General features: G+C 48.9%; 1 protein-coding gene across 1 annotated transcript in view; it reads right to left on the bottom strand.

The window, feature by feature from the left end:
• Window positions 1–6,142: 6,142 nt before the first annotated feature.
• The window catches only part of MLLT6 (MLLT6, PHD finger containing), a 124,926-nt gene continuing 105,097 nt past the window's right edge, over window positions 6,143–25,971 (bottom strand). The window contains exons 15-20 of the mRNA XM_075350101.1: window positions 25,397–25,558; window positions 25,218–25,294; window positions 20,725–21,047; window positions 20,553–20,637; window positions 7,078–7,287; window positions 6,143–6,930 (exon numbers count right to left, since the gene is read on the bottom strand). Coding sequence (XP_075206216.1) covers window positions 6,892–6,930; window positions 7,078–7,287; window positions 20,553–20,637; window positions 20,725–21,047; window positions 25,218–25,294; window positions 25,397–25,558 — 896 coding nt within the window. The 3' untranslated portion in view covers window positions 6,143–6,891. The remainder of the gene's footprint in view (window positions 6,931–7,077; window positions 7,288–20,552; window positions 20,638–20,724; window positions 21,048–25,217; window positions 25,295–25,396; window positions 25,559–25,971) is intronic.

Raw genomic sequence — 25,971 nt, 5'->3', positions numbered from 1 at the left:
TATAGTGAAAGGGAGAAATATATAGATATAACAGAGGTGGGATGAAATAAAGTTTACAATTAGAATATTGATGGCAGATAAGCATTATAAGTGCGTTAAGAAGTTGGAGTACTTCTTTAATTGAGGATAATTATTTCTTTCTGTAGCTGTAGACAACAGTAAACTTTCCTGCTTTATGACAAATAAGGCCTTAAAAAATTAGGCCCGAGAACAAGGGTAGGCAATTTTTGGCTTGCCAGCTGCAATAAAGAAATCCAGCATATTTTCCCAGCCAAAGATTTCCTACATGTCCTATCACACAAAAAAAAAATTCTATTTCTGTACAAAACAGTCATTGAGACAAAAAGGTGCAAATTTTGGGGCTACTGAATGCTCCGAACATATTTCTTACATAGTTATATATATGTATATATACTTATATTACATAGAAGCCAGGCCCCTTTAAAAGGGATCAATAGATTCCTATTTACCCCCAGATACACACATGGTAAAATATCTACAACTTGTGCTAAAGTACTCACAAGAAATTGCTACATATATTGATCCGTGCAAGGTTATCACGGAAGAAGGGAATTTTGTTTACTTACCGTAAATTCCTTTTCTTCTAGCTCCAATTGGGAGACCCAGACAGTGGGTGTATAGCTACTGCCCTCTGGAGGCCGCACAAAGAACTACACTTAAAAGTGTAAGGCCCCTCCCCTTCTGGCTATACACCCTCCCGTAGGAGTACAGATTCCTCAGTTTTAGTACCAAAGCAAGAAGGAGGAAAGCCAATAACAGTTTCAAAAACAAATTCAATCCGATAACACGATCGGAGAACTTAAGAAACAACATGAACAACATGTGCACCCGAAAAAACGAAACCCTAAGAACAAATAGGGCGGGTGCTGGGTCTCCCAATTGGAGCTAGAAGAAAAGGAATTTACGGTAAGTAAACAAAATTCCCTTCTTCTTTTTCGCTCCTAATTGGGAGACCCAGACAGTGGGACGTCCAAAAGCAGTCCCTGGGTGGGTAAAAAGATACCACATGAACGGGCTGTCAGACAGCCTCTTCCTACAGGTGGGCCACCGCCGCCTGAAGGACCTGTCTACCTAGGCTGGCATCTGCCGAAGCGTAGGTATGCACTTGATAGTGTTTGGTAAACGTGTGCAGACTCGACCAGGTAGCCGCCTGGCACACTTGCTGAGCCGTAGCCTGATGCCGTAATGCCCAGGACGCACCCACGGCTCTGGTAGAATGGGCCTTCAGTCCAGATGGAATCGGAAGCCCAGCAGAACGGTATGTGTGAAGAATTGGTTCCTTGATCCACCGCGCCAGGGTGGATTTGGAAGCTTGCGATCCCTTATGCTGACCAGCGACTAGGACAAAGAGCGCATCCGAACGGCGTAGAGCCGCCGTGCGAGAAATGTAAATCCTGAGTGCTCTCACCAGGTCCAACAGATGTAAACCCTTTTCAAATTGGTGAACTGGATGCGGACACAAAGATGGTAAGGTGATATCCTGATTGAGATGAAAGGAAGAAACCACCTTGGGAGAAAACTCTGGAATTGGACGCAGTACTACCTTGTCTTGGTGAAACACCAGGAAGGGAGATTTGCAAGATAACGCCGCTAGCTCGGACACTCTTCGAAGAGACGTGACCGCCACAAGAAAAACTACCTTTTGTGAAAGCCGAGAAAGGGGAACCTCTTTCAAAGGCTCGAAAGGCGGCTTCTGGAGAGCAATGAGAACCTTGTTCAGATCCCAGGGTTCCAATGGCCGTCTGTAAGGAGGAACGATATGACAAACTCCTTGGAGAAACGTGCGTACTTTAGAAAGCTGTGCCAAGCGCTTCTGAAAGAATACGGATAGCGCGGAGACTTGACCCTTAAGAGAGCTAAGCGACAAACCTTTTTCCAACCCAGACTGCAGGAAGGAAAGAAAAATTGGCAATGCAAATGGCCAGGGAGAAAACCCTTGAGCCAAGCACCACGCTAAGAATATCTTCCACGTTCTGTGATAGATCTTAGCTGAGGATGGTTTTCTAGCCTGTCTCATTGTGGCAACAACCTCCTGAGATAAACCTGAGGCCGCTAGGATCCAGGACTCAATGGCCACACAGTCAGGTTCAGGGCCGCAGAATTCAGATGGAAAAACGGCCCTTGAGACAGCAAATCTGGACGGTCTGGTAGTGTCCACGGTTGGCCTACCGTGAGATGCCACAGATCCGGGTACCACGACCTTCTTGGCCAATCTGGAGCGACGAGTATGGCTCGATGGCAGTCGGACCTGATTTTCCGGAGAACTCTGGGTAACAATGCTAGAGGTGGGAACACATAGGGGAGTCGGAATTGCGACCAATCCTGAACCAAGGCGTCTGCCGCCAGTGCTCGGTGATCGTGAGACCGTGCCATGAAAACTGGGACCTTGTTGTTGTGCCGTGACGCCATCAGATCGACGTCCGGCGTCCCCCAGCGGCAACAGATCTGCTGAAACACGTCCGGGTGAAGGGACCATTCTCCTGTGTCCATGCCCTGGCGACTGAGAAAGTCTGCTTCCCAGTTTTCCACGCCTGGGATGTGAACTGCGGATATGGTGGACGCTCTGCTTTCCACCCACGTCAAAATCCGTTGGACTTCTTGAAAAGCTTGGCGACTGCGTGCTCCCCCTTGGTGGTTGATGTAAGCCACCGCCGTAGAATTGTCCGACTGAATCCGAATCTGCTTGCCTTCCAGCCATTGTTGGAAGGCTCGCAGGGCAAGATAGATTGCTCTGATTTCCAGAACATTGATCTGCAGGGTGGACTCTTCCAGAGTCCACATCCCCTGAGCCCTGTGGTGGAGATACACCGCTCCCCACCCTGATAGGCTCGCATCCGTCGTGACCACTGCCCAGGACGGGGGAAGGAACGACTTTCCCTGTGACAATGAGGTGGGGAGAAGCCACCAACGGAGAGAGTCCTTGGCAGTCTGAGAGAGGGAGACAGTCCTGTCGAGGGACGTCGACTTCCCGTCCCATTGGCGGAGAATGTCTGTTGAGCAACTTTAGATCCAGGACGGGTCGATACGATCCGTCCTTTTTTGGGACTACAAACAGATTGGAGTAAAAACCGTGACCTTGTTCCTGAAGCGGGACGGAGGTCACCACTCCTTCCGCCTTTAGAGCGGCCACCGCCTGCAACAGAGCATCGGCTCGGTCTGGTGGTGGAGAAGTTCTGAAGAAACGAGTTGGCGGACGAGAACTGAACTCTATCCTGTACCCGTGAGACAGAATATCCCTCACCCAACGGTCTTTGACGTGTGACAGCCAGATGTCGCCAAAGTGGGAAAGCCTCCCACCGACCGCGGGTGTGGGAATCGGAGACCGCAAGTCAGGAGGACGCCGTCTTGGCAACGGTTCCTCCGGCTGTCCTTTTTGGGCGTGACTGAGACCTCCAAGAATCTGAGCGTCTCTGGTCCTTTTGAGTCTTTTTTGACGAGGCGAATTGGGACCTGCCCGGTCCTCGAAAGGACCGATAACCAGACTGACCCTTCCTTTGTTGGGGTTTGTTTTGTCTGTGTTGCGGTAAGGATGAGTCCTTACCCTTGGAGTGTTTGATGATTTCATCCAAACGCTCTCCAAACAATCGGTCACGAGAAAAAGGCAAATTGGTTAAGCACTTCTTGGAATGAGAATCTGCTTTCCAATGTCTCAACCACAGGGCCCTACGCAAAACAACGGAGTTGGCTGACGCCACTGCCGTGCGGCTTGTAGCGTCAAGAACAGCATTAATCGCGTACGACGCGAATGCCGCCATTTGCGAGGTCAATGGTGCTACCTGCGGGGCACATGCACGTGTGACGGAGTCAACTCGCGCAAGCCCGGCTGAGATAGCTTGGAGTGCCCATACGGCCGCAAAAGAAGGCGCTAATGACGCTCCAATCGCTTCATAGATGGATTTCAGCCAGAGCTCCATCTGCCTGTCAGTGGCATCTTTAAGTGCCGCTCCATCTTCAACTGCAACCAAGGATCTAGCTGCAAGCCTGGAAATTGGAGGATCCACTTTTGGACACTGGGTCCAACCCTTGACCACCTCAGGGGGAAAAGGATAGCGTGTATCTTTAAGCCGTTTAGGAAAACGCCTTTCAGGATAAGCGTGGGGTTTCTGGATTGCGTCTCTAAAGTCAGCGTGGTCCAGAAAAGTGCTTAAAGTACGCTTAGGGTATCTGAAATGGATTCTCTCGTGCTGCGAAGCTGACTCCTCCACAAGAGGAGCTGGTGGGGAAATATTTAACATCTTATTGATGTTAAATATAAGATCATTAACTATGGCGTCACCATCTGGTGTATCTAGATTGAGAGCGGTCCCAGGATCAGAATCCTGATCAGTTACGTCCGCCTCATCACCCATAGATTCATCTCGCTGGGATCCTGACCATTGAGATGAATGTGAAGGCCCGTCATAGCGAGCCCGCTTAGGCTGCCCGGGGCCATCGTCCGAGTCAGAGTCTTCACCCTGAGGTGTATATGCCCGTCCCGGAGCTTGGAGCTGAGGGGGACCAGGGGGCAATGATTGCACAGTGTCCGTGGCCTGAAGTACAGGCCTAGCTCGCAATGTGTCAAGAATTTGTGACATAGTGAGAGACATTCTGTCAGCAAAAGCTGCAAACTCAGTTCCTGTCACCTGGACAGCATTCACAGGTGGTACACCCTGGGTCACGTCCAGCAGAGGTCCCGGCTGTGCAAGTGCCGCAGGGGCCGAGCACTGCACACAATGGGGGTCCGTGGAGCCTGCCGGTAGAAAAGTCCCACAAGCGGTGCAGGAAGCATATAATGTCTGTGCCTTGGCACCCTTGCGTTTTACGGACGACATGTTGCTGGCTCTCTGCAATGTGAGAGAGTCTATAGCCAAAGGGCGACCAGCGCTATGCAGTACAAAGTATTTGAAACAAAATACTAAGAATAATACTGGCACAAGAGGGGGCTTACCGCCCGCTGAATAGCGGGTAAGAGGCTGCAGATTCCCTGTCTGGGTCTCCCCGGCTCCCCTCTGCAGCTCAGCGTGTCAGCAGGAATGGCTGCCGGCGTCTGTGGAGAGGGGCGGTCCGTGGGAGTTCCCAAACAAAAGTGCGGGAACAGTGTCCCCTCTGTGCCGATTGTGAGGGCTGGAGTATGTAAAAACGACTCCAGCCCTCAGCGCTGATGCACTGGCCAGCGTCCCGCCCCTCTCCTGACTGGCAGGTCTGGGGGCGGGAACGAACGGAAGCAGGCCGCAAAAGCCGGGGACTCGAGTTATCAGCGCGGCCGCCGTAAAAGCGCGGGCCGCGCTGAAGTCCCCGGCGCACCACAAGTGTCAGCCGCGCCGCAGTCCCAGCGGCCGGCATGACCGTTCCTAGACGTGGCCAGCGTCCCGCCCCTCTCCTGACTGGCAGGTCCGGGGGCGGGAACGAACGGAAGCAGGCCGCAAAAGCCGGGGACTCGAGTTATCAGCGCGGCCGCCGTAAAAGCGCGGGCCGCGCTGAAGTCCCCGGCGCACCACAAGTGCCAGCCGCGCCGCAGTCCCAGCGGCCGGCGCGACCGTTTCCCACTAGTGTGCCTGCTTCAGCGAAGCTGAATGAGGCCTGGCACAAGCGCCGTAGCGCTGATGTCCCCCGGCGCACTACAACACCCAGCAAGCTGCGGTGTGAGCGCCAAATGCACGGGGACACAGAGTACCTTGAGGAAGCAGGGCCATGTCCCTGATGTACTCCGCTCCATCCAGCATCTTCTCCAGGGGCTGTAGATGGAGCACGGTCTCAGTGCCTGGAGACCGGTAAATCCCACTTCACCCAGAGCCCTGTAAAAAGGGATGGGGAAGGAATCAGCATGTGGGCTCCTGCCGCCGTACCCGCAATGGGTACCTCAACCTTACAAACACCTCCGACATACAGTGGGGTGAGAAGGGAGCATGCTGGGGACACTATATGTGTCCTCTTTTCTTCCATCCGATATAGTCAGCAGCTGCTGCTGACTAAAAACAATGGAGCTATGCGTGCGTGTCTGACCTCCTTGCGCACAAAGCTAAAACTGAGGAATCTGTACTCCTACGGGAGGGTGTATAGCCAGAAGGGGAGGGGCCTTACACTTTTAAGTGTAGTTCTTTGTGCGGCCTCCAGAGGGCAGTAGCTATACACCCACTGTCTGGGTCTCCCAATTAGGAGCGAAAAAGAAACATGAGCGACCAAAGTCAAAAGAACAAGAAAAAAAACAAAACAAAAAACAACAACTTGTGTATACGTAGGTGTACAGATGAACATATACTATAAAATATGGATCGAATGTACACAGAGAAACACAAGGATAGTGCAACAGAGCGAAGAACTTGCCGGCACACATCCTTCACATGGACTGATACTTAGTATCACAAGGTGCTTCAGGCTTCGCCCCTAGTGCCGGAAAACGGAAATAGGGGTTTTAAGGGGCTGAGTGCACAAAGGTCTACTTCCAATTAAGAGAAGAATAAGGAGAAGGGCCGCTAAGACCCCAACTTGAAATGAAATGGAGAGGCCACTGAGACATGTAACATTTAGAAATGTATATACACGCACACAGTAATGTGCACAGCATACCAAGGGGGACGTAATCTGCATGACACATACATTTAAAGGTGCTGTGCAAGTATAGACCATTATATGGAAATGACACATCACTCTGCATGAAACACAGATACGCTACATTTTTTCAGTACGTGTCTAGCACAGATATTTCCAGCTAGTCTACGTAATACGACCTTATTCGCAGGCCGGTACATATTGTCATTGCTTTGTAGACATGTGCTCTGTTCCTCCAGAAGACCTGCCGATATTAAGAACTCCCCCACCCCAATCCACCACATGATCGTGCTTAGCTGGGTAGAGAACGGTCAGAGGTGGTGGTGCAGGGAGTTCAGTACATCACTTGTCATGATTTGTGGGCGTCTTCTCACCTCCTCTCTGTAATACAAAACATATAAGTAATGATTTGTATCCATGTAAAGATAAAAGGAGAAGACAAACAACGTAGAATATAACAAGGTGGATAGAAAATCAAAATACGAAATATATAATTCTCTCCGAACACAACTACTTAATGAAACGTACTGTTGACTTCTGTACACTCCCCTCGCCTTGTGACCCAAGGTAAGGGGGAGCTTGAGCGGTAAGAATGGGTGGGGCAGGTGAGGATGCCATGGAGTTAGACGTTGATGTCACAGGGAGCAGAGGAGGGGCAGCTGGCGAGGTTATCAGACGCTGTAGATCCTGTCGTTGCTGTAGGTGTTGGACAAGTTGATAAAGGACATTCTGCTGTTCCTATAAAAGAGACGCAAAATTTAGCTTAAACAAATGGAACAAAAAGAAAGCACAGATTTCTAATTCTATCATGGATTGTGATTTGCCATTCGTTCCGACGGATCTATAATCATCTGTTTTGGTCAGGTTTTTTATTGCCACCTGATTTATAATAATGTCTGGCAGATTTATTTTTCTTTGTATTGGATAAGAAAAAATAAATAAAAATCAAAAAAGTGTGCTAGAATATTCTAATAAAAAAACCAATAGGAACTAAAAATAAAGAGCAAAAACTAGTGTGAAGACCTCAGAAGGGATTTTACAGGCTAGACAATACTAGCTTACAGTTGCAATCAACAGAGCGGCCCATCCCCCTCTGCTACCCTATCTGAGCAGACAAGAGAAGGTAAGAAAAATAAAAAATACACCCTTGGCAGAAACCGGTCTGGAGCTCCAGACCCGTGTCTGCCCCCTAAGTGACAGTAAGCTAAATTGAATAGCTTGGCTACAAGTAGGCAGGTGTAGTTTGCTCGGGAGATTACTTTTTTTTCTTAGGTAGTAATAAGAGATAAGCAAACCCGTACTGGAAAAAGGGAGAAAAAAGGCGAAAAAAATCAGTGTTCAAGTTCGGGTGCTGTATGTATACTAACCACTCGATCGAGCATCAGGGTGATTGGGTATGCTTTGCGCTCGGCCTAGTGGGAGTCGCTTGGAGTCTCTCAATGGCTCTCATTTGGGTTAAAAGTGTTTTCAGATGTAGGGTGTACAAAAAAAAAAACAAACCTACCCTTCTTCCCCCGGAAATGCTCTGTTAATGGCTGGATGCGGAAAGCCCAACTGCCCAATTAGTGACTTCTAATGGAGTTCAGACTCCAAGATCAAATTGAGCTCAAGTTGGAGTCCCAAACTGAACTTTCCCTAATTCTGGCTGACCCCGGTGTACTCAAACTGCCATAAGTATGCTCATCTCTAGTAGTAATGCTTAGTATCAGCGTCCTCGTGGAAGCAGTGTACAACCGTGGTTACTTGGTTCCCCAATTAAGTGACCGAGAAATTAGGATTATTAGAAAAAAGTAAATTTTACTGTTTGCAGTTAGACGAACAAAATCCATGCAATAACTCCACACAACTAGTATAACAAGTGGTTTCTCCAAATTCAGAACAAAATGCCACTTTTGCTGATGACTATAGTGTTATGGACATGATTACATGTAGATACTCAAAATAACTACTCAAAATGGTGCTTGAACTGTCTACCACACCCTTGTCTGCACTCAGAAATCATAGGACTTTAATCATAAGACATTTGGTGATTTGCGCTGAATAAGCACAATATAAAATGATGAAATACATATAGACATACAATATATACCGTGTTTTTCCAAAAATAAGCCCTAGCAGGGATTTTCAGCATTTTCGGAGAAAGGCTTAAATATAAGCCCTCCCCCGAAAATAAGCCCTAGTGCCGGATCAATAATGAAGTGTCCGTGCAGCTAAAAAAGTTACAGATACTGCAGGACACTTCATTATAGACAGTGGCACCCGGCAATCACACTCACCAGACGCTAGCAGCAGGACCTGCAGTGATCGCACACCTGCACACATCAGCTCACACACACAATCAGATCACACACACACAAACACACACACACACACACACACACACCAGATCTCACACACAAACATTGGATCGCACACACAGTCAGATCGCACATACAGTCAGATCGCACACACAAACATCGGATCACACACAAACATCAAATCACACACACACACACACACACACACAAACATCGGATCGCACACATCGGATCGCATACACACTCACCTCATCCAGTGACACCGATCTCTTCTCGCCAGGAGAATCCTGAGAGGCAGTGCGGTGCAGCGCGACGAACAGGACCTGCGGCCGGACACGTGACTTGCTCTCATTCCCTGCTGCCGTAAGTGCTAGATGTGATGTGATGTGTATGTGTGATCTGCTGTGTGTGTGTCTGCAATCGGCTGTGTGTGTGTCTGCGATCGGATGTGTGTGTCTGTGATCGGCTGTGTGTATCTGTGATCGGATGTGTGTGTCTGTGATCGGCTGTGTGTATCTGTGATCGGATGTGTGTGTCTGCGATCGGATGTGTGTGTCTGCGATCGGATGTGTGTGTCTGCGATCGGATGTGTGTGCCTGCGATCGGATGTGTGTGCCTGTGAAAGGATGTGTGTATCTGATCGGCTGTGTGTGCCTGTGATAGGATGTGTGTATCTGTGATCAGCTGTGTGTGCCTGTGATCGGCTGTGTGTATCTGTGATCGGCTGTGTGTATCTGTGATCGGCTGTGTGTATCTGTGATCGGCTGTGTGTGCCTGCGATCTGTTGTGTGTGATCTGCTGTGTATATCTGTGTGTGTGTGTGTGTGATCTGCTGTGTGTGTGATCTGCTGTGTGTGTGATCTGCTGTGTGTGTGATCTGCTGTGTGTGTGATCTGCTGTGTGTGTGATCTGCTGTGTGTGTGATCTGCTGTGTGTGTGATCTGCTGTGTGTGTGATCTGCTGTGTGTGTCTGGGATCTGCTGTGTGTGTCTGGGATCTGCTGTGTGTGTCTGGGATCTGCTGTGTGTGTCAGCGTGTCAGCTAGCAGCAGGGTAGAACGGTGTGCAGCACCGACCGGAGATCACAGGAGGACCTGGGAACCACGTAGACATCCTGGTCTGGCGAGTATGAGTCTCCTGGGAAGTGGGGGGGGTCTGCTTTTTTGGGGGGTAAACTTACCCCCAACCGTGTTTCTCCAAGAATAAGACCTCCTCCAAAAATAAGCCCTAGTGCTTTTTTGGGGGGCAAAAAAAAATATAAGACAGTGTCTTATTTTTGGAAAAACACGGTATCAGTTTAAGTTCTTTCTTGCAGCTTGACCAATATGAGAAGAATATGCACCCTTGGATTCCATCCCAGAGACTCTCTATAATATGCTTGCACTTCTTTAAATAAATCTTCTTTCTGCTCTGATCAAAGTCATTGTCCTCTGGTCTTTGTGGATAATTTGCATGCATGCAGATATTTGACTCTTAATTCAGAGTGCAGACCTTTTAAGACGGTTTATGCACAATTGAATTACATTCCCCAAATAGACTCAGAATTATTCACCTCTTCATGACAAGTGTCTTTATTACTTTTGTTCCTTGATGCCATGAAGGCATATGATTCAGTAGAATGGCCATTTCTGGCAGCATGTCTTAAAAAATTTTGATTTGGCCCCAAATTACGTAAATGTATATGCATACTATATGTGGCCCCTAAAGCTAAGGTAGTAGTGAACAGTCTTCTATCTGCATCCTTGTCACTTGAAAGAGGAACTCGCCAGGACAGCCCCCTTTCCTCCGCTTTATTTGCTCTGGCTATTGAAGCATTAGCTATTAGAATACGTCCCACACCACTAATTAAAGGCATATCTATGGCTGATTGGACAGGATTGGGTTATACGCTGATGACATGATCATTTTTATGGACTAGGTCGGGGAGACTTTACCACGTTATCACTATTATAGATAAATTTTGCAGATTTTCTGGCCTTTCTATAAACTGGAAAAAAAGAGAATTTTGTTTACTTACCGTAAATTCTTTTTCTTATAGTTCCGACATGGGAGACCCAGACCATGGGTGTATAGCTTCTGCCTCCGGAGGACACACAAAGTACTACACTAAAAAGTGTAGCTCCTCCCTCCTAGCATATACACCCCCTGGATAACCAAATATAGCCAGTTTAGTGCAAAAGCTGAAGGAGGACAGCCACCCACAAGTAGAGATAGAGCAAAAAACCGGAACAACCGGAGCCTCTGTCTACAACAACAGCCGGTGAAAACACACGGAACAAGAAAACTGCCAACAGGCAACAGGGAGGGTGCTGGGTCTCCCATCTCTTTTTCTTCATCGTTCCTTATGGGAGACCCAGACCATGGGACGTCTCAAAGCAGTCCATGGGTGGGAATAAACAGAAAACTGAGAAGTAGGCGAAACCTAACTTCACAAATGGGCGACAGCCGCCTGAAGGATGCGTCTGCCCAAGCTCGCATCTGCCGAAGCATGAGCATGCACTTGGTAGTGCTTCGAAAAGGTATGCAGACTAGACCAAGTGGCAGCCTGACAGACCTGCTGAGCCGTAGCCTGGTGCCGGAAAGCCCAAGAGGCACCGACAGCTCTGGTCGAGTGTGCCTTAATCACCGGCGGGGGAGGCACCTGAGAACACTGGTAGGCATCGGAAATGGCCGACCTAATCCAACGAACTAGGGTCGGCTTAGAAGCCGAGAGGCCCTTGCGCCGACCTGAGGTCAGCACAAAAAGAGAGGTGCACCGCCTAAGAGCAGCGGTGCGAGACACATAGATCCGGAGCGCCCGCATCAGATCCAGAGTATGCAACGCTTTTTCAAAGCGATGAACAGGAGCCGGACAAAAGGAAGGCAGGGAAATATCCTGGTTAAGGTGGAAAGGAGATACCACCTTAGGAAGAAAGTCCGGAGTCGGACGGAGAACCACCTTGTCCTGATGAAAAACCAAAAAAGGTGACTCCGAAGAGAGAGCAGCCAAATCAGAGACTCTCCTGAGGGAGGTTATGGCCACTAGAAAGACCACTTTCTGTGAAAGACGAGACAAAGAAACCTCCCTAAGTGGCTCAAAAGGGGGTTTCTGCAAGGCCGTGAGGACCAGATTAAAAGGTCCCAGGGATCCAAAGGCCGCCGGTAAGGCGGAATGATGTGAGATGCGCCCTGCATGAAGGTGCGCACCTGAGCCAGTCGGGCGATACGCCGCTGGAACAATACTGACAGAGCCGAGACCTGACCCTTGAGGGAAGGGAGGGATAGTCCTAGCTGCAGACCGGACTGTAAAAAGGACAGAAGGGTCGGCAGGGAAAAAGGCCAAGGAACATGGCCGGAAGAGCGACACCAGGACAGGAAGATTCTCCAGGTCCTGTGATATATCTTGGCCGAGGAAGACTTCCGAGCCCGAGTCATAGTGGAGATGACTTGAGGAGGGATACCAGAAGTCGTCAAGATCCAGGACTCAAGAGCCACGCCGTCAATCTGAGAGCCGCAGAATTCTGGCGGAAAAACGGACCTTGTGAGAGAAGGTCTGGACGGTCCGGAAGATGCCACGGCACCTCTACGGACAGGTGGAGCAGGTCTGGATACCAAGCTCGCCTGGGCCAGTCTGGAGCAATGAGGATGACCCGACGGCCCTCCATTCTGATCTTGCGCAGGACTCTGGGCAAGAGAGCTAGAGGGGGGAACACGTAAGACAGACGAAACTGGGACCAATCCTGAACCAGCGCGTCCGCTGCAAAGGACTGAGGATCGTGGGAGCGAGCCACCAACCTGTGCAAGGAAGAAGTCCGCTTGTCCCAACAGCGGAGAATGTCCAGCTGCAGGGGACGCAGATGGAACTGGGCAAAGGGAACCGCTTCCATTGACGCCACCATCTGACCCAGCACCTGCATTAGGTGCCTGATGGAGTGACGGCGAGACCTCAGTAAAGAGCGCACCGCCAGATGGAGGGACTGCTGTTTGACTAAGGGCAGCTTTACAAGTGCCGGCAAAGTCTCGAACTGCATCCCTAGGTACGCGAGACTCTGGGTCGGAGTCAGAGTGGACTTGGGTAGATTGACAAGCCACCCGAACTGGACTAGAGTGGCGAGAGTGAGCGAGACACTCCGCTGACAGTCTGCACTGGATGAAGCCTTGACAAGAAGGTCGTCCAGGTAAGGAATCACTGCCAACCCCTGGAGGTGCAGAACCGCAACCACTGCTGCCATGACCTTGGTGAATACTCGAGGGGCCGTGGCTAACCCGAAGGGGAGAGCCACGAATTGGAAATGTTCCTCTCCGATTGCAAAACGTAGCCAACGCTGGTGTGAAACTGCAATTGGCACATGCAGATAGGCATCTCTGATGTCGATGGATGCTAGGAAATCTCCTTGGGTCATTGAGGCAATGACTGATCGCAGAGACTCCATGCGAAAATGCCGCACCTGAACATGCTTGTTGAGAAGCTTAAGATCCAGGATGGGCCGGAAGGAACCGTCCTTTTTGGGGACTAGGAAGAGGTTTGAGTAGAAACCTCTGAACCGTTCCCGAGCGGGAACCAGTACAATTACTCCATTGGCCTGCAAGGATGCCACGGCCTGCGAGAAGGCGGCGGCCTTGGAGCAGGGGGGAGTTGACAGAAAAAATCTGTTTGGCGGGCTGGAAGAGAATTCTATCCTGTAGCCGTGGGAGATGATATCCCGCACCCACTGATCGGAGACGTGTTGAAACCACACGTCGCCAAAGTGGGAGAGCCTGCCACCGACCAAGGACGTTGCTGGCGCGGCCAGATAGTCAAGAGGAGGCTGCCTTAGTGGCAGCGGCTCCTGCGGACTTCTGAGGACGCGGCTTCGTGCGCCAGCTGGGTTTTCGGTCCTTGGCTGAGTTAGTGGACGAGGCTGAGGGCTTAGAGGATGACCAGTTGGAGGAACGAAAGGAACGAACCCTCGACTGGTTCCTGCCCTGGACAGGTTTCCTGGTTTTAGTTTGTGGCAAGGAAGTACTCTTCCCGCCAGTAGCTTCCTTAATGATTTCATCCAGTTGTTCGCCGAACAGCCGGGACCCAGCAAATGGGAGCCCAGCAAGGTACTTCTTGGAAGAAGCGTCTGCTTTCCACTCTCGCAGCCACAAGATCCTGCGTATAGCGAGGGAATTAGCCGAAGCCACCGCAGTGTGGTGAGAAGCCTCCAGAATGGCAGACATGGCATAGGATGAAAAGGCTGAAGCCTGGGAAGTTAAGGCAACCATTTCGGGCATAGAGTCCCTGGTGAGGGAATGCATCTCCTCCAGAGAGGCAGAGACGGCTTTAAGAGCCCATACTGCTGCAAAAGACGGGGAGAACGTGGCCCCTGCCGCTTCATATACAGATTTGGCTAGAAGGTCAACCTGGCGGTCAGTGGAATCCTTAAGTGAGGTGCCATCAGCCACAGATACAACTGTCCGGGCTGAGATTCTAGACACCGGAGGGTCTACCTTCGGTGAATGAGCCCACTCCTTGACCACCTCTGGTGGAAAGGGAAAACGGTCATCAGAACTACACTTTGGGAAGCGTTTGTCAGGACAGGCCCTGGGCTTGGTCACAGTGTCCTGAAAACTGGAGTGGTTAAAGAACACACTCCTTGCTCTCTTAGGTGATGTAAACTGGTGCTTTTCTACCAGAGAGGGTTGTTCCTCCGATACTGGTGGATTGAGGTCCAGTACAAAATTAATGGACGCAATCAAATCACTAACATCTGCATCACCTTCGGTCAGATCAATGGGGCACATGGAGGTAGCGTCCGAGCCCACAGTAAAGGCATCCTCCTTGTCCTGTGATTCAGCTCGTGAATCAGAGCCGCGGGACGAGGAAGGAGAGGAGCCCCTGCGTCTCCGTTTAGGAGGACGGGGTCTGAGCTCTGTGAGCTCTGCTGAGCGAGCCGTAGCAGCAGAGGCGCCCTGAGAAGGGGGCTGATGCATGCCCAGCAGAGTCCGGGACAACTCTCCCATGGAGTCGGCAAATGACTGGGAGATAGACTTAGAGAAGGATTCTACCCAAGCCGGGGGTTCAGCCACCGGAGCCGAAGCAGCCGGAGGGACCACTGGGAGTGAGACTCCAGGCTGAGGCACCACCATGCTAGAGCAGGCATCACAATGTGGATATGTGCTCGGTTCAGGCAGTACGAGCTTACATGCAGTGCATATTGAGTACAGCCTTGCAGCCTTGCTCCTTGTGTGAGACATGCTGCTGAAGTGGGGGTTCTGAGTAGAATGGCCCCCAGAGAGTATATAACTAGGTCCACAACCGGAGGTTGTGGCTTACCCGACCGTTTGTGTGCCCTCCAGATCCCACAGACCGGACCCCCAGAGAGATACTGCAGGCAGCTCCAATCAGTGTGAGAACGCTGATAAAATGGCGCCGGAGCGAGGAGAGGGGGCGGGGCCTATCTCAAAGAGCAGGATCCGGAGGGCAAAGGAGGTATACAGGGGAGGGAATCTTTCCTCAGAGAGGAGTGTCCCTTCCCTGTGCTGAACAGCCGCTGGGCGGAGCCGCACTGTCCCTCTGCATGATTGGCATGCAGGGGCAGTGAAAACGAAAGTAGGCCTCAGGCGAAGCCGGGGCCTAAATTTGACAATGCGGCCGGCGCGCAGGCACCATCGGCGCGGTTCTCCGGTGAAAACCAGAGAACCGGCCGGAAAGTCAGCATAGTTACACAGCACACTCTCCCCAACAATAAAGTACAAGGGACCCCCTGAAAACCACGTCTCAGATACTTAGCTTTGTGAGACGCAGGGCCAGGTCCCTGAGGGATGAGTGCTCCGTCCGGCAGGATCCAAAAGGGGCTGCGGATGGAGACCGGTCTCCTGCAAGGCAGTGAGAACCGTGCTGGCTCCCACTTCAAGCCAGAGCCCGAGGGGATGGTGAAGGAGCGCGGCATGAAGGGCTCCAGCCCTGAAATCAACCTTAACAGCACCGCCGACACAGTGGGGTGAGAAGGGACATGCCGGGAGTCCAGGCTTGGACCCGCTTTTCTTCAAACTCTTTTCAAAAATCAAAAACAGATGAGAATGCATGTGTGGATGTGTGCCTCCTGAACACAAAGCATTGAACTGGCTATATTTGGTTATCCAGGGGGTGTATATGCTAGGAGGGAGGAGCTACACTTTTTAGTGTAGTACTTTGTGTGTCCTCCGGAGGCAGAAGCTATACACCCATGGTCTGGGTCTCCCATAAGGAACGATGAAGAAAATTGGCGTTAATGCCTCTTTCATGTGGGCCCTCCCCCATTTAGATTCTTTGTCACTTTTACCAGTGGTCACACTTTTTAAATAGTTAAGGATCAACATTCATCAAGACAGTAAAATGGATCTCTCTTATCATTCTACCACTATTAGATTATGCCAAAATGAAGTTTAATCTCTGGGGGAAACTACCTTTATCAGTGCTGGGAGGCATAAACCTAATTAAGATGATTATCTTGCCAAAATTCAGGTATACTTTGCATCACAGAGGGGTACGTATCCGTAAATCCTTCTTCACAACACTAATTTATCTAATGTCTTCATTTGTGTGGCATAGCTCTCAGCTCAAAGTTAAATGATCTATTCTTCAAAGACCCAAAAAGCTCGGGGGTACATCTTTGCCCGATTTTTTTTCTTTATTTCATAGCAGACCAGGTAAACGCGCTAAGCAGTTAGATGCAGTGTTCTCAACTGTCAAATTTGGAGAGTCACTTGGCAGAAGCAGCAAACAGTAGCTGCTCATTAGGACATTTGGAGCTTGATAAACCTGACATTCCAAAAATGTTGGCTATGTTCAAGTTGGCGAGGTTAGCCTGAAGAAAGGTGAGAGGAGTGTCAAATTTTACTCATATTTTAGCAGCTATGCCTCTATGGCAGAACCAGGGACGTAACTGCAGAGGTCGTCATTGCGACCGGGCCCGGCAGCTTAGGGACCCGCTCTGCAGACCATGCGGCCGCTATATATATCGATGCCGCGGCCCCTATATATATCGATGCCGCCACTGACACCGGGCCCCCCTGCCCGGTGTCATCGGCGGAGGCACCGGGCCCCCTTCCCTATCATTGCGCACAGCAATGATGAAATGATAAAGCATAGAGTGGCGCTCATTCTCCCCCTGTGCGCGGTGACGTTACTCCTGTGCGACTGCTGTGCTGAGAGCACAGAGCGCAGGACGGGAGGACAGTGACCGGAGCAGCAGGGGAACGGAGGACAGAGGTGAGGACGAAGCAGTGGTGAAACTAACAGAGAAGTGAGTAATTTATTTATTTAATCAGGAAGTACATGGTGGCCAGAGGCCTGAGGGAGGCTGCATTACACACAGGGAGGCCTGGGGGGAGGCTGCATTACAAACAGGGAGGCCTGGGGGAGGCTGCATTACAAACAGGGAGGCCTGGGGGAGGCTGCATTACAAACAGGGAGGCCTGGGGGAGGCTGCATTATACACAGGGAAGCCTGGGGGAGGGCTGCATTATACACAGGGAGGCCTGGTGGGGCCTGCATTATACACAGGGAGGCCTGGTGGGGCCTGCATTATACACAGGGAGGCCTGGAGGTTCTGCATTATACACAGGGGGACCTGGTGGGGACTGCATTATACACAGGGAGGCCTGGTGGGGGCTGCATTATACACAGGGAGGCCTGGAGGTTCTGCATTATACACAGGGGGGGCCTGGGGGAGGCTGCATTATACACAGGGAAGCCTGGGGGAGGCTGCATTATACACAGGGAGGCCTGGTGGAGGCTGCATTATACACAGGGAGGCCTGCATTATACACAGGGAGGCCTGGTGGGGCCTGCATTATACACAGGGAGGCCTGGAGGTTCTGCATTGTACACAGGGGGACCTGGTGGGGGCTGCATTATACACAGGGAGGCCTGGTGGGGGCTGCATTATACACAGGGAGGCCTGGAGGTTCTGCATTATACACAGGGGGGCCTGGTGGGGGCTGCATTATACACAGAGAGGCCTGGTGGGGGCTGCATTATACATAGGGAGGCCTGGTGGGGGCTGCATTATACACAGGGAGGCCTTGTGGGGGCTGCATTATACACAGTGAGGCCTGGAGGTTCTGCATTATACACAGGGGGCCTGGTGGGGGCTGCATTATACACAGGGAGGCCTGGTGGAGGCTGCATTATACACAGGGAGGCCTGGTGGAGGCTGCATTATACACAGGGAGGCCTGGTGGAGGCTGCATTATACACAGGGAGGCCTGGTGGAGGCTGCATTGTACACAGGGAGGCCTGGTGGGGGCTGCATTATACATCTTTCCCATGCTCTGGTATGGGAAAGCTGGGTGCTGAGGGAAAGATGTATAGCAGAGCATGGGAATGCTGGGTGCCGATGAAAAGATGGATATCAGCACATAGGAAAAAGCTGGGTGGTGATAGATCGTTTTTAGATCATGGGAAACCTGGGTGCTGAGGGTAAGAGCCAAGTGTCAGCGTGATTATCACATACCCCAAGTGCCAGTGTCATCCCGTACCCCAAGTGTCAGTGTACGTGGAGAGCTGGAGGAGGGGGGGGTCCGGGTCCGAACTTTGCACCGGGGCCCATCAATCTCTAGTTACACCACTGGGCAGAACCCTTATTTTTCATTCCTGGTATCTCATCCATCCTCTCAGTTTTTGAACACTCAAATTGTTCTTTTACTCGATGACCGTTATGATCAGATTATACTGTTATCTTTCGATCAGTTGAGAAGTAAGTCTGATGTGTGGAGATCCCAATATTTTAGATATCTTCAATTAAGGTCCGCTCTCCAATCACAATTGCATTCACAATTGAGATTCGCCCGTGACGCACAACAGACGTGGGCAGGTACGCGATAGCGATATCGCAGTGTGTAAAGTGCCCTTAACAGTTTTCAACAAAATGATTAAAAATAAATGAAATAAAAAAAAAAAAAAAGATTACAAAGCATCTAAGGGAGTCTGTCCACAGTTTTGACCCAGTAAGACTGCTGAGAACACTAGGAAAGGTATAGCGATGAACATGAATGTAAAATTGAATTATCCTAAGTGTGCTGCTCAGGTGTTCCATGAGGCTGAAGAGGTCTTCTATCTATAATAATGATCGCAATGGTATGACCCACAATGCCCACACGACAGATGTTACCTGTAATCCTAGCAGTTTAACCTGTTACATACTGCTGTCAATGTGGTGCCCCTGAGGCTTCAGTAGCCACAGAGTATTGCACCCAAATTTGGGTATAATGCTAAACCCGGTTCCTGAGGAGGTCAGTCCCGGTTTCACCACATTACACACTCAAATACACACCAGGTTGCCCTGTTCACACTGGGGACTGGGCTAGGGTCTGGTAATAAAGGGGTCGCCGATAGAGAGTCATTTATAGGTTGCCCTCAACAGGGGCCCCAGTCCCACTAGCTTAGGACCTGGGAGGGGGGAGGTGCAGCCAGTAGAGGGAGTCAGGAGTCACACAACAGTGAACACAACTAGTGAGCCAGCCACACTCAGACAGGCAGTCTAGGGGATTTCTCCAGCAGGAGAGGAAGAGAGCAGTCAGATCTACGGGTGCTCCGGTGGGAAGGAGGAGAAGTTCACACGATTGCCGTGGGGAGAGTAAACCTGCTCCCCACGGAATTGACGCCACGCAGGGCGGCAGGACCCTAGGGAGGATCATACTTCACATTGGTTTTCCAGAATCTGCCTGGACGGGGAACGTTTCAAGTTTCCCTGACCACACAGCGCCCAAAAGCACAGTGCCAGAGAGGATCCAGGATCTCGCATCAAGCCGGACCCCATATCGGAACTGTGGCACCTGCATATAGGGACAAGAGTGCATCTCGTGAAACCCAGGGTCCACTCGTAGCTTCACGCCAGGGGATCCATAGGCGTTACAAGGAGGAAACCCATCAAACACCCAAACCGGACTGATCTCTAACGAGTTCCGGTTCGAGGGAGCCCATCATAGCACGTGACTGGTATTACCTGGGTGAGCGGCACAGCACTAAAAGTAAACAACCTGGAATTGCAGCCATAGACTCTGACTCCTTATTACCAGTACTGCTGCTCCGCGCCGCCATTACTACTCCCCTCATCATCCTCTCCGGGGTCCGCTCCACCTGTGGGGAGCAATACCATCCATAGCTGCTACCACCATCCGCCCCGGAGAACAGTCACAGCAGCGGCGGCCCATTCCCTGGCCGCATACCACATGTGGCGTCATCAGATTCACCTCACTACTACCCCCATCATCCTTCCCCAGCCATCTTCTCTACGACTCGGGGCAACGAAGCTGGGCTAGGCCGCCCGTGACCACGACAGTCGACGGCCTGGTGACGAGTAAGTTAACCGCCTGCCCCGTGGGGCGCTACATCAATACCATACCATGTAATATGTATGTCTACCCATAGCCTAGATATTGCATTCAGCTCCTTTAAACTTAATAGAGCTGACTTGCAACATTACCTATGTACAGGTGTTGCATTGATTTTGGAAGCTGCCATAATTTTGTAGGCCTCTATACCTATACCTCACATGACCTCTGCAGGGAAGCCCTGCACTCAGCATTCTTATGCTGTATATGGCCAGTGATTGGCTGCAGCATGGGGTAATCCAGACATTATCCCTGCATCAAGCTAAGCAGAAAACAACACAGAACAGCTGGGATTAAATAGGAAGCAGTTATCTAACCCTTTAATACTTCTAAAATCCAAGCGTATCCAATTAAACGTATTCCCATCAAGGCTGAAGACACTTACCACAGTGAGATGAGCAGAGGCGAGCTGCTGCAGCTGTTGTGCTAGCTGCCTCTGCTGTTCTGTCAGTGTGCTCAATGGGGAAAGGCTGCATAAGAAAAAAACAAACAGCTTTTGGTGACTGGTACTAGAACGGTAAATCATGAGATAAAATCTTCCATATACATCAGCTTACCTGGTTGGTATGTGGCTACTGGCAGTCCCGCTGCACAGAGGGTTCGGAGTTTGTCCGGATGTGGTCTGCAGAACTCCGGTGATACTTCCTAGAATACTATTCAGCGATAGTGCACCAGGATTACCCGAAAGAGCTCCAAGAAGAGGAATAGCTGCCAGTGCAGAGGGGGCTCCAGGGCCTGCGCTTCTTACTAGTCCATTCAATAGTTGCTCTGCTCCCATTGTGGGAAGTGATGACGTTGTATGAGATAGGGGACCTGATGGTGGAGTGCTGTGTGAAGATACACAGGAGCTGCTTCTGCTTGGACAGCCAGAGTGTGGGTCCTGTGCAGGGGTATTGCAAAAATTAAAAAAAGTCATTAAATGGAAATTAAAAAAAAATAAAAATAGTAGAGTGGACAAGGGAAAGGAAAACATGTAACCAGTGCTTAGAAAATGTACTCATACCTCATAAACCTTTACGTATTTTTACACTCCACACCCAGAAACTTAGAGGGGTGGTCCACTACTTGGACAACACCTTCTCAAATTGAGTGTTTGCCACTGATAAAATATGTCAGCAACATATAGTCATACCTTTTAAAAATTCTACATGGTATCACACGAAAAAACTGAAAGGGTCACTAAATAGATTGGAGATTGAGGATTAAGCATCTGGGAAATGGCAACATAAATAAAGACTCTGAGAAGTACGCTAAAAGATATATAAAATGTATGGTGTATTGTTACATGCTTTGTGTTTTTTGTCATATACTCTGATTGAAAAAACAATAAAAATATATTAAAAAAATAAAAAACATACATCAGCAACAAGTGAGATGATAAAAGTTACACAATTTTTAATCTCTGTTTAAATTATACAAAGACCATTGTCAGCTGCCTGCCTCATAAATGGTGGACCTGTATTGCTTTATCCATCTAGCGTGAATTTTAGTGTCCTGCGCATATTCATCCACTGTGCATTGCTTGTATAGATCAATTTACCTATGTCATATATATTATATTTACACACACACACACGATGGGCTGCTGATAAGTCTTTGGCTTTACCCAGAAAGAAATGAGATAGGATGATGAAACTTTACATTTATTCCACATACTCTCCACTGATGTCAACACACTTCTTACATTGGTATTTCCAAGTTCTGTAAGCCTAGCAAAAAGAAGGATTTTGGTTGTGCCTCAAACCAGGCATGTTTCTCATACTCATAGCAGCCATGGCATCAGAAATGGTGTGAAATTTGGTACCTTTGAGGCGTTTCTTTAGGTTTGAAAACCGACGATAGTCAGAGGGAGCTAGATCTGGAGAATAAGGTGGGTGGTCAACCAACTGGAAGCCAGCTCTGCCAGTTTTGCCGTGGTTGCTTGTGGAGTGTGAGCGGAGGCATTGTCTTGCAGGAACAAGATTCCTTTGGACAGGTTGTCGTGCCTTTTGGCCTTCAGAGCTGCCTTCAATTGGTCCAAAAATTCAATGTAATACCATGCATTGATGGTGGAACCCTTTTGAAGGTAGTCCACTAGCAGCATGCCCTCCTTATCTCAGAACACAGACACCATTATCTTAGTGGCTGATTTTTGCACCCTGAATCTCTTTGGACGAGGAGAACCACTGTGCCTCCACTCTTTTGACTGCTCCTTGTTTTCAGGTTCATACAAATAAATCCAGGTCTCATCCGTAGTGACCAGTTGATCCAGGAAGTTATCAGTCCGGAAACGCTGACAAATGGACCGGGAAATTTTTACTTGCATACTTCTCTGATCTGTTGTCAAACATTTGGAGACCCACTTTGTAGATCGCTTCCTTATGTCCAAATGTTCATGGATAATGACACAAACACAGTCACGTGAAATCTCCATGATGTCTGCTATTCCTTTAGTTGAAATTTGTTGATTGTCCAGTATGGTGTTGTGCACAGCATCAACGATCTCCGAAACAACAACAACCCTTCTTGCTCGTCCAGGATGTTCCTCATCATTGGTGCTGAAGTGGCCTGTTTTAAATTTAGCAATCCAGTTCTTAACTGTGGAATATGAAGGGCATTGATCCCCCAATGTCTGCGACATATCTCCATGAATATCCTTTGCAGACTTTCCTTGCAAAAACAAGAATTTTATCACTCCTCTGCTCTCAGTTGTTGTGAATACCACATTAGACGCCACCATTTTGTTTTCCCGCGTGCGTAGAACACTCTTGCCATAAGCAACAAACACAAAATTTTCAAAACCTATATTAGACACATAAGGCTTTCATGTGATGTAACATTCATTACCATAGAAACAAAAAAAAGATCACAAAGCCAAAGACTTAGCAGCACCCGTATATGAGTAACCTGAATTGTGTGATACTCCATTTTTAAACTCAATTGTAGGGTGCATGCCCACGATCAGTTTTCACAGCATTTTAGAAGCAGCATACTTCAGCTGCGTCCAAAACGCTGTGTTGTACAGTACAAGCACAGTGGGTGGATTTCTAGAAATCCCATGCCCACTGTACTTGTTTTTTCCGCAGCAAACACTGACCTGCGGTGTGACTTTCTGAGTCGCAGCATGTTAGTTGTTTACGGCTGGAGTCGCAAGCGTTCTCCGCAGAGAGAACAGAAGAGAGAGACCGCAACTGCCAGAGCACGGATCATGGGCACGAGCAGCTGCGGTCTCCTGCGGAGGAGACTCGTGGCCGCACATTTCAGGACCCGCCATGTCCAGGACACAGCAGGTCCTGATCGTAAGCATGTACCCAAAATCAAAAGCTAAGTTTTATTATCTCACATATTGCTGACCTACTGTATATATAATTAGTGAGATTTGCTTGGTAGTCTTATTTTGGAGACACTATACCCATACTTCAAAGTCTTGCTTTTCTATAACCCAGTTAACATAAAAACACTTATACTAACATCCAGTGCCGGTGCCATTCCAGCAGTGTTGGCACATGCTCTCCAGGGACTCACATGATGTTGTTACAACTTTATCCCTGACCTGCCCGGTTTGCTCCTTGGTTTTCATGATGCTGGTTGATCCCTAATGTTCTAAAACAAACCTCTGAGGTCTTCACAGAACAGCTGTAGTTATACTGAGAATAAATTACACACAAGAGGGCTTAAATTACTTATTAGATGACATCTGGAGACAATTGGTCACTGAGGATTTTATTTAGGGGTTTCTAACTACAGGGGGCTGTATACAGCTGCACGTCACAATTTTCAGATTTAGATTTTTAAAATATTTAGAAAACCATGTATAATCCTTTATACTTCACAAATACTTGCTACTTAGTGTTGGTACATCACATAAAATCCCAATTAAATATATTTGAGTTTTTGAGTGTAACGTGAAAAAAAAAAAATTGTGGAAATGTTCAGTGTATGAACACTTTTTGAAGTCACGGCATATGTGAGAAAAACATACCATATTTTTCGGACTATAAGACGCACTTTTTTTCCCCCAAATGTAGGGGGAAAGTGGGGGGTGTGTCTTATAGTCTGAATGTGGCTGCGGGGAATGAGGGTGCTGCGGTGGAGCGGGTCATCGGGGGCACGAGCAGGCTGCAGCAGCGCCTGCCGTAACCACGTGGGCCCGCTCATTACATATGCATGCCCATCCTCCCACCCATCCAGCGCTGACAGGTGGGCGGAGGATGCGCGCATAGTTAACAGCCGGCCCACATGATCACCCCATGGCAACTACAGCCTGGAGTGATTATGTGCTGCTGTATTCACTGCCCCCTTCGCATCATCATCAGCGCGGGGTGCTGTGAATATTACGGTATACTCACCGATCGCAATCTCCTCCTGTCTGTGCCGGTCAGCTGGTCTGTGTAGAGAACGGTGAGCACAGCAATGACGTCATCGCTATGCGCCGCTAGTTTCCACGCAGGTCAGCTGACAGACAGATAGGAAGAGGAGCGATGCTGCAGACAAAGGTGACGGCTCCACACAGATCAGCGGCGCTGCTGCCGCCACAGACAAGGAAAGGTGAGTATAAATGTTTTTTTTTTTTTGTGTGACACAGGATACATGCCATATAGCAGGATGGTGCCATATAGCAGGATGGATGGGGGTATATAGCAGGATGGATGGGGGTATATAGCAGGATGACAGTATATAACAGGATAAGGGCATATACCAGGATGGGGTACATATATACAAGGGTGGGGATCATAAACAAGGCAGGAGGATCATTACCAGGCTGGGGTACCTTAGTAGAGAATTTGGGGACATTACCCCCATAACAGTGTTAGCAGCAGATCCTCGCCCTATAACAGTGTGTCATTACCACATTTTTTGCTTAAAATTTTATTTTCCTATTTTCCTCCTCTAAAACCAGGGTGCGTCTTATGGTCCGAAAAATACGGTAAACAATGCAAACAAAAAATAAAATAAAGACAATGTATGCAAAATAAACTAAAGGAGGAATAGAAGGTAAGGTGTGGTAAGATGGTCAGTACAAGAAGGGAATTTGCTTCTGTTGAAAACTATTATAGTGTAACATCCCCACCTCAGAAGGAGAGTTTTCAGTACGAATGCTGCTCTTGGAATTCGGACTCTTATTGCTCAAAGTGTCTTGGGAGCTCACTGTAGATACATAGGGGAAGGAAAAGGGAAGCAATTTGGATGAAGAATTAATTTTTGTAGAAACTGCTTAAATATAAGGATAAACATAAATCGAGGACTCACCATGAGGGACATTAATTGCTGGTAAAGTAGGGGGAAATGGACAAGCAAGCTGAACATTCAGTAGCTGCAGCTTCTCCTTCCGAGCTGTCAGGCTCAAGATTTGGTCTTGCAATGAGCGGTTCTCTTTTTGCAGGGAGTGTAATGCCTGGAGCATGTCCACAACTGTGAAGGCAGAATTAGAATGAAGAATGATCATTTTCATAATGTGGTGGTTGCAGTCCCAACATAAAACTTACACTAAACAGTGCAAAATGACTCTACTTAGGCCAGGGTGTACTTATTTCTGCCACTTGTAATGGATCTTAGTCTGACTAGTCTGATTCATAACCCGCAACTAATCCTATCCAATCTCTAATACTACACGTCATATTTTATAATATAGAACATAATACTTTCAGAAATAATTTTATTCTCTAGTTTTGTAAACTTTATCATTTTTTAACCACATTCTGCATCAAAGGGATAGAGGATACCCACGGTTTGGGCAGCATGTATGAGCCACTGACTGTACAATCACAGTGATGTATGATAACTCTGAAATGATGTGGCGTTTCAGAGAAAAGCATACTTTTAAT

Source organism: Anomaloglossus baeobatrachus, chromosome 5 (genome assembly GCF_048569485.1).
Source record: "Anomaloglossus baeobatrachus isolate aAnoBae1 chromosome 5, aAnoBae1.hap1, whole genome shotgun sequence".
Classification (NCBI taxonomy): Eukaryota; Metazoa; Chordata; class Amphibia; order Anura; family Aromobatidae; genus Anomaloglossus; species Anomaloglossus baeobatrachus.
This window is presented reverse-complemented; position numbering and strand designations above follow the sequence as displayed.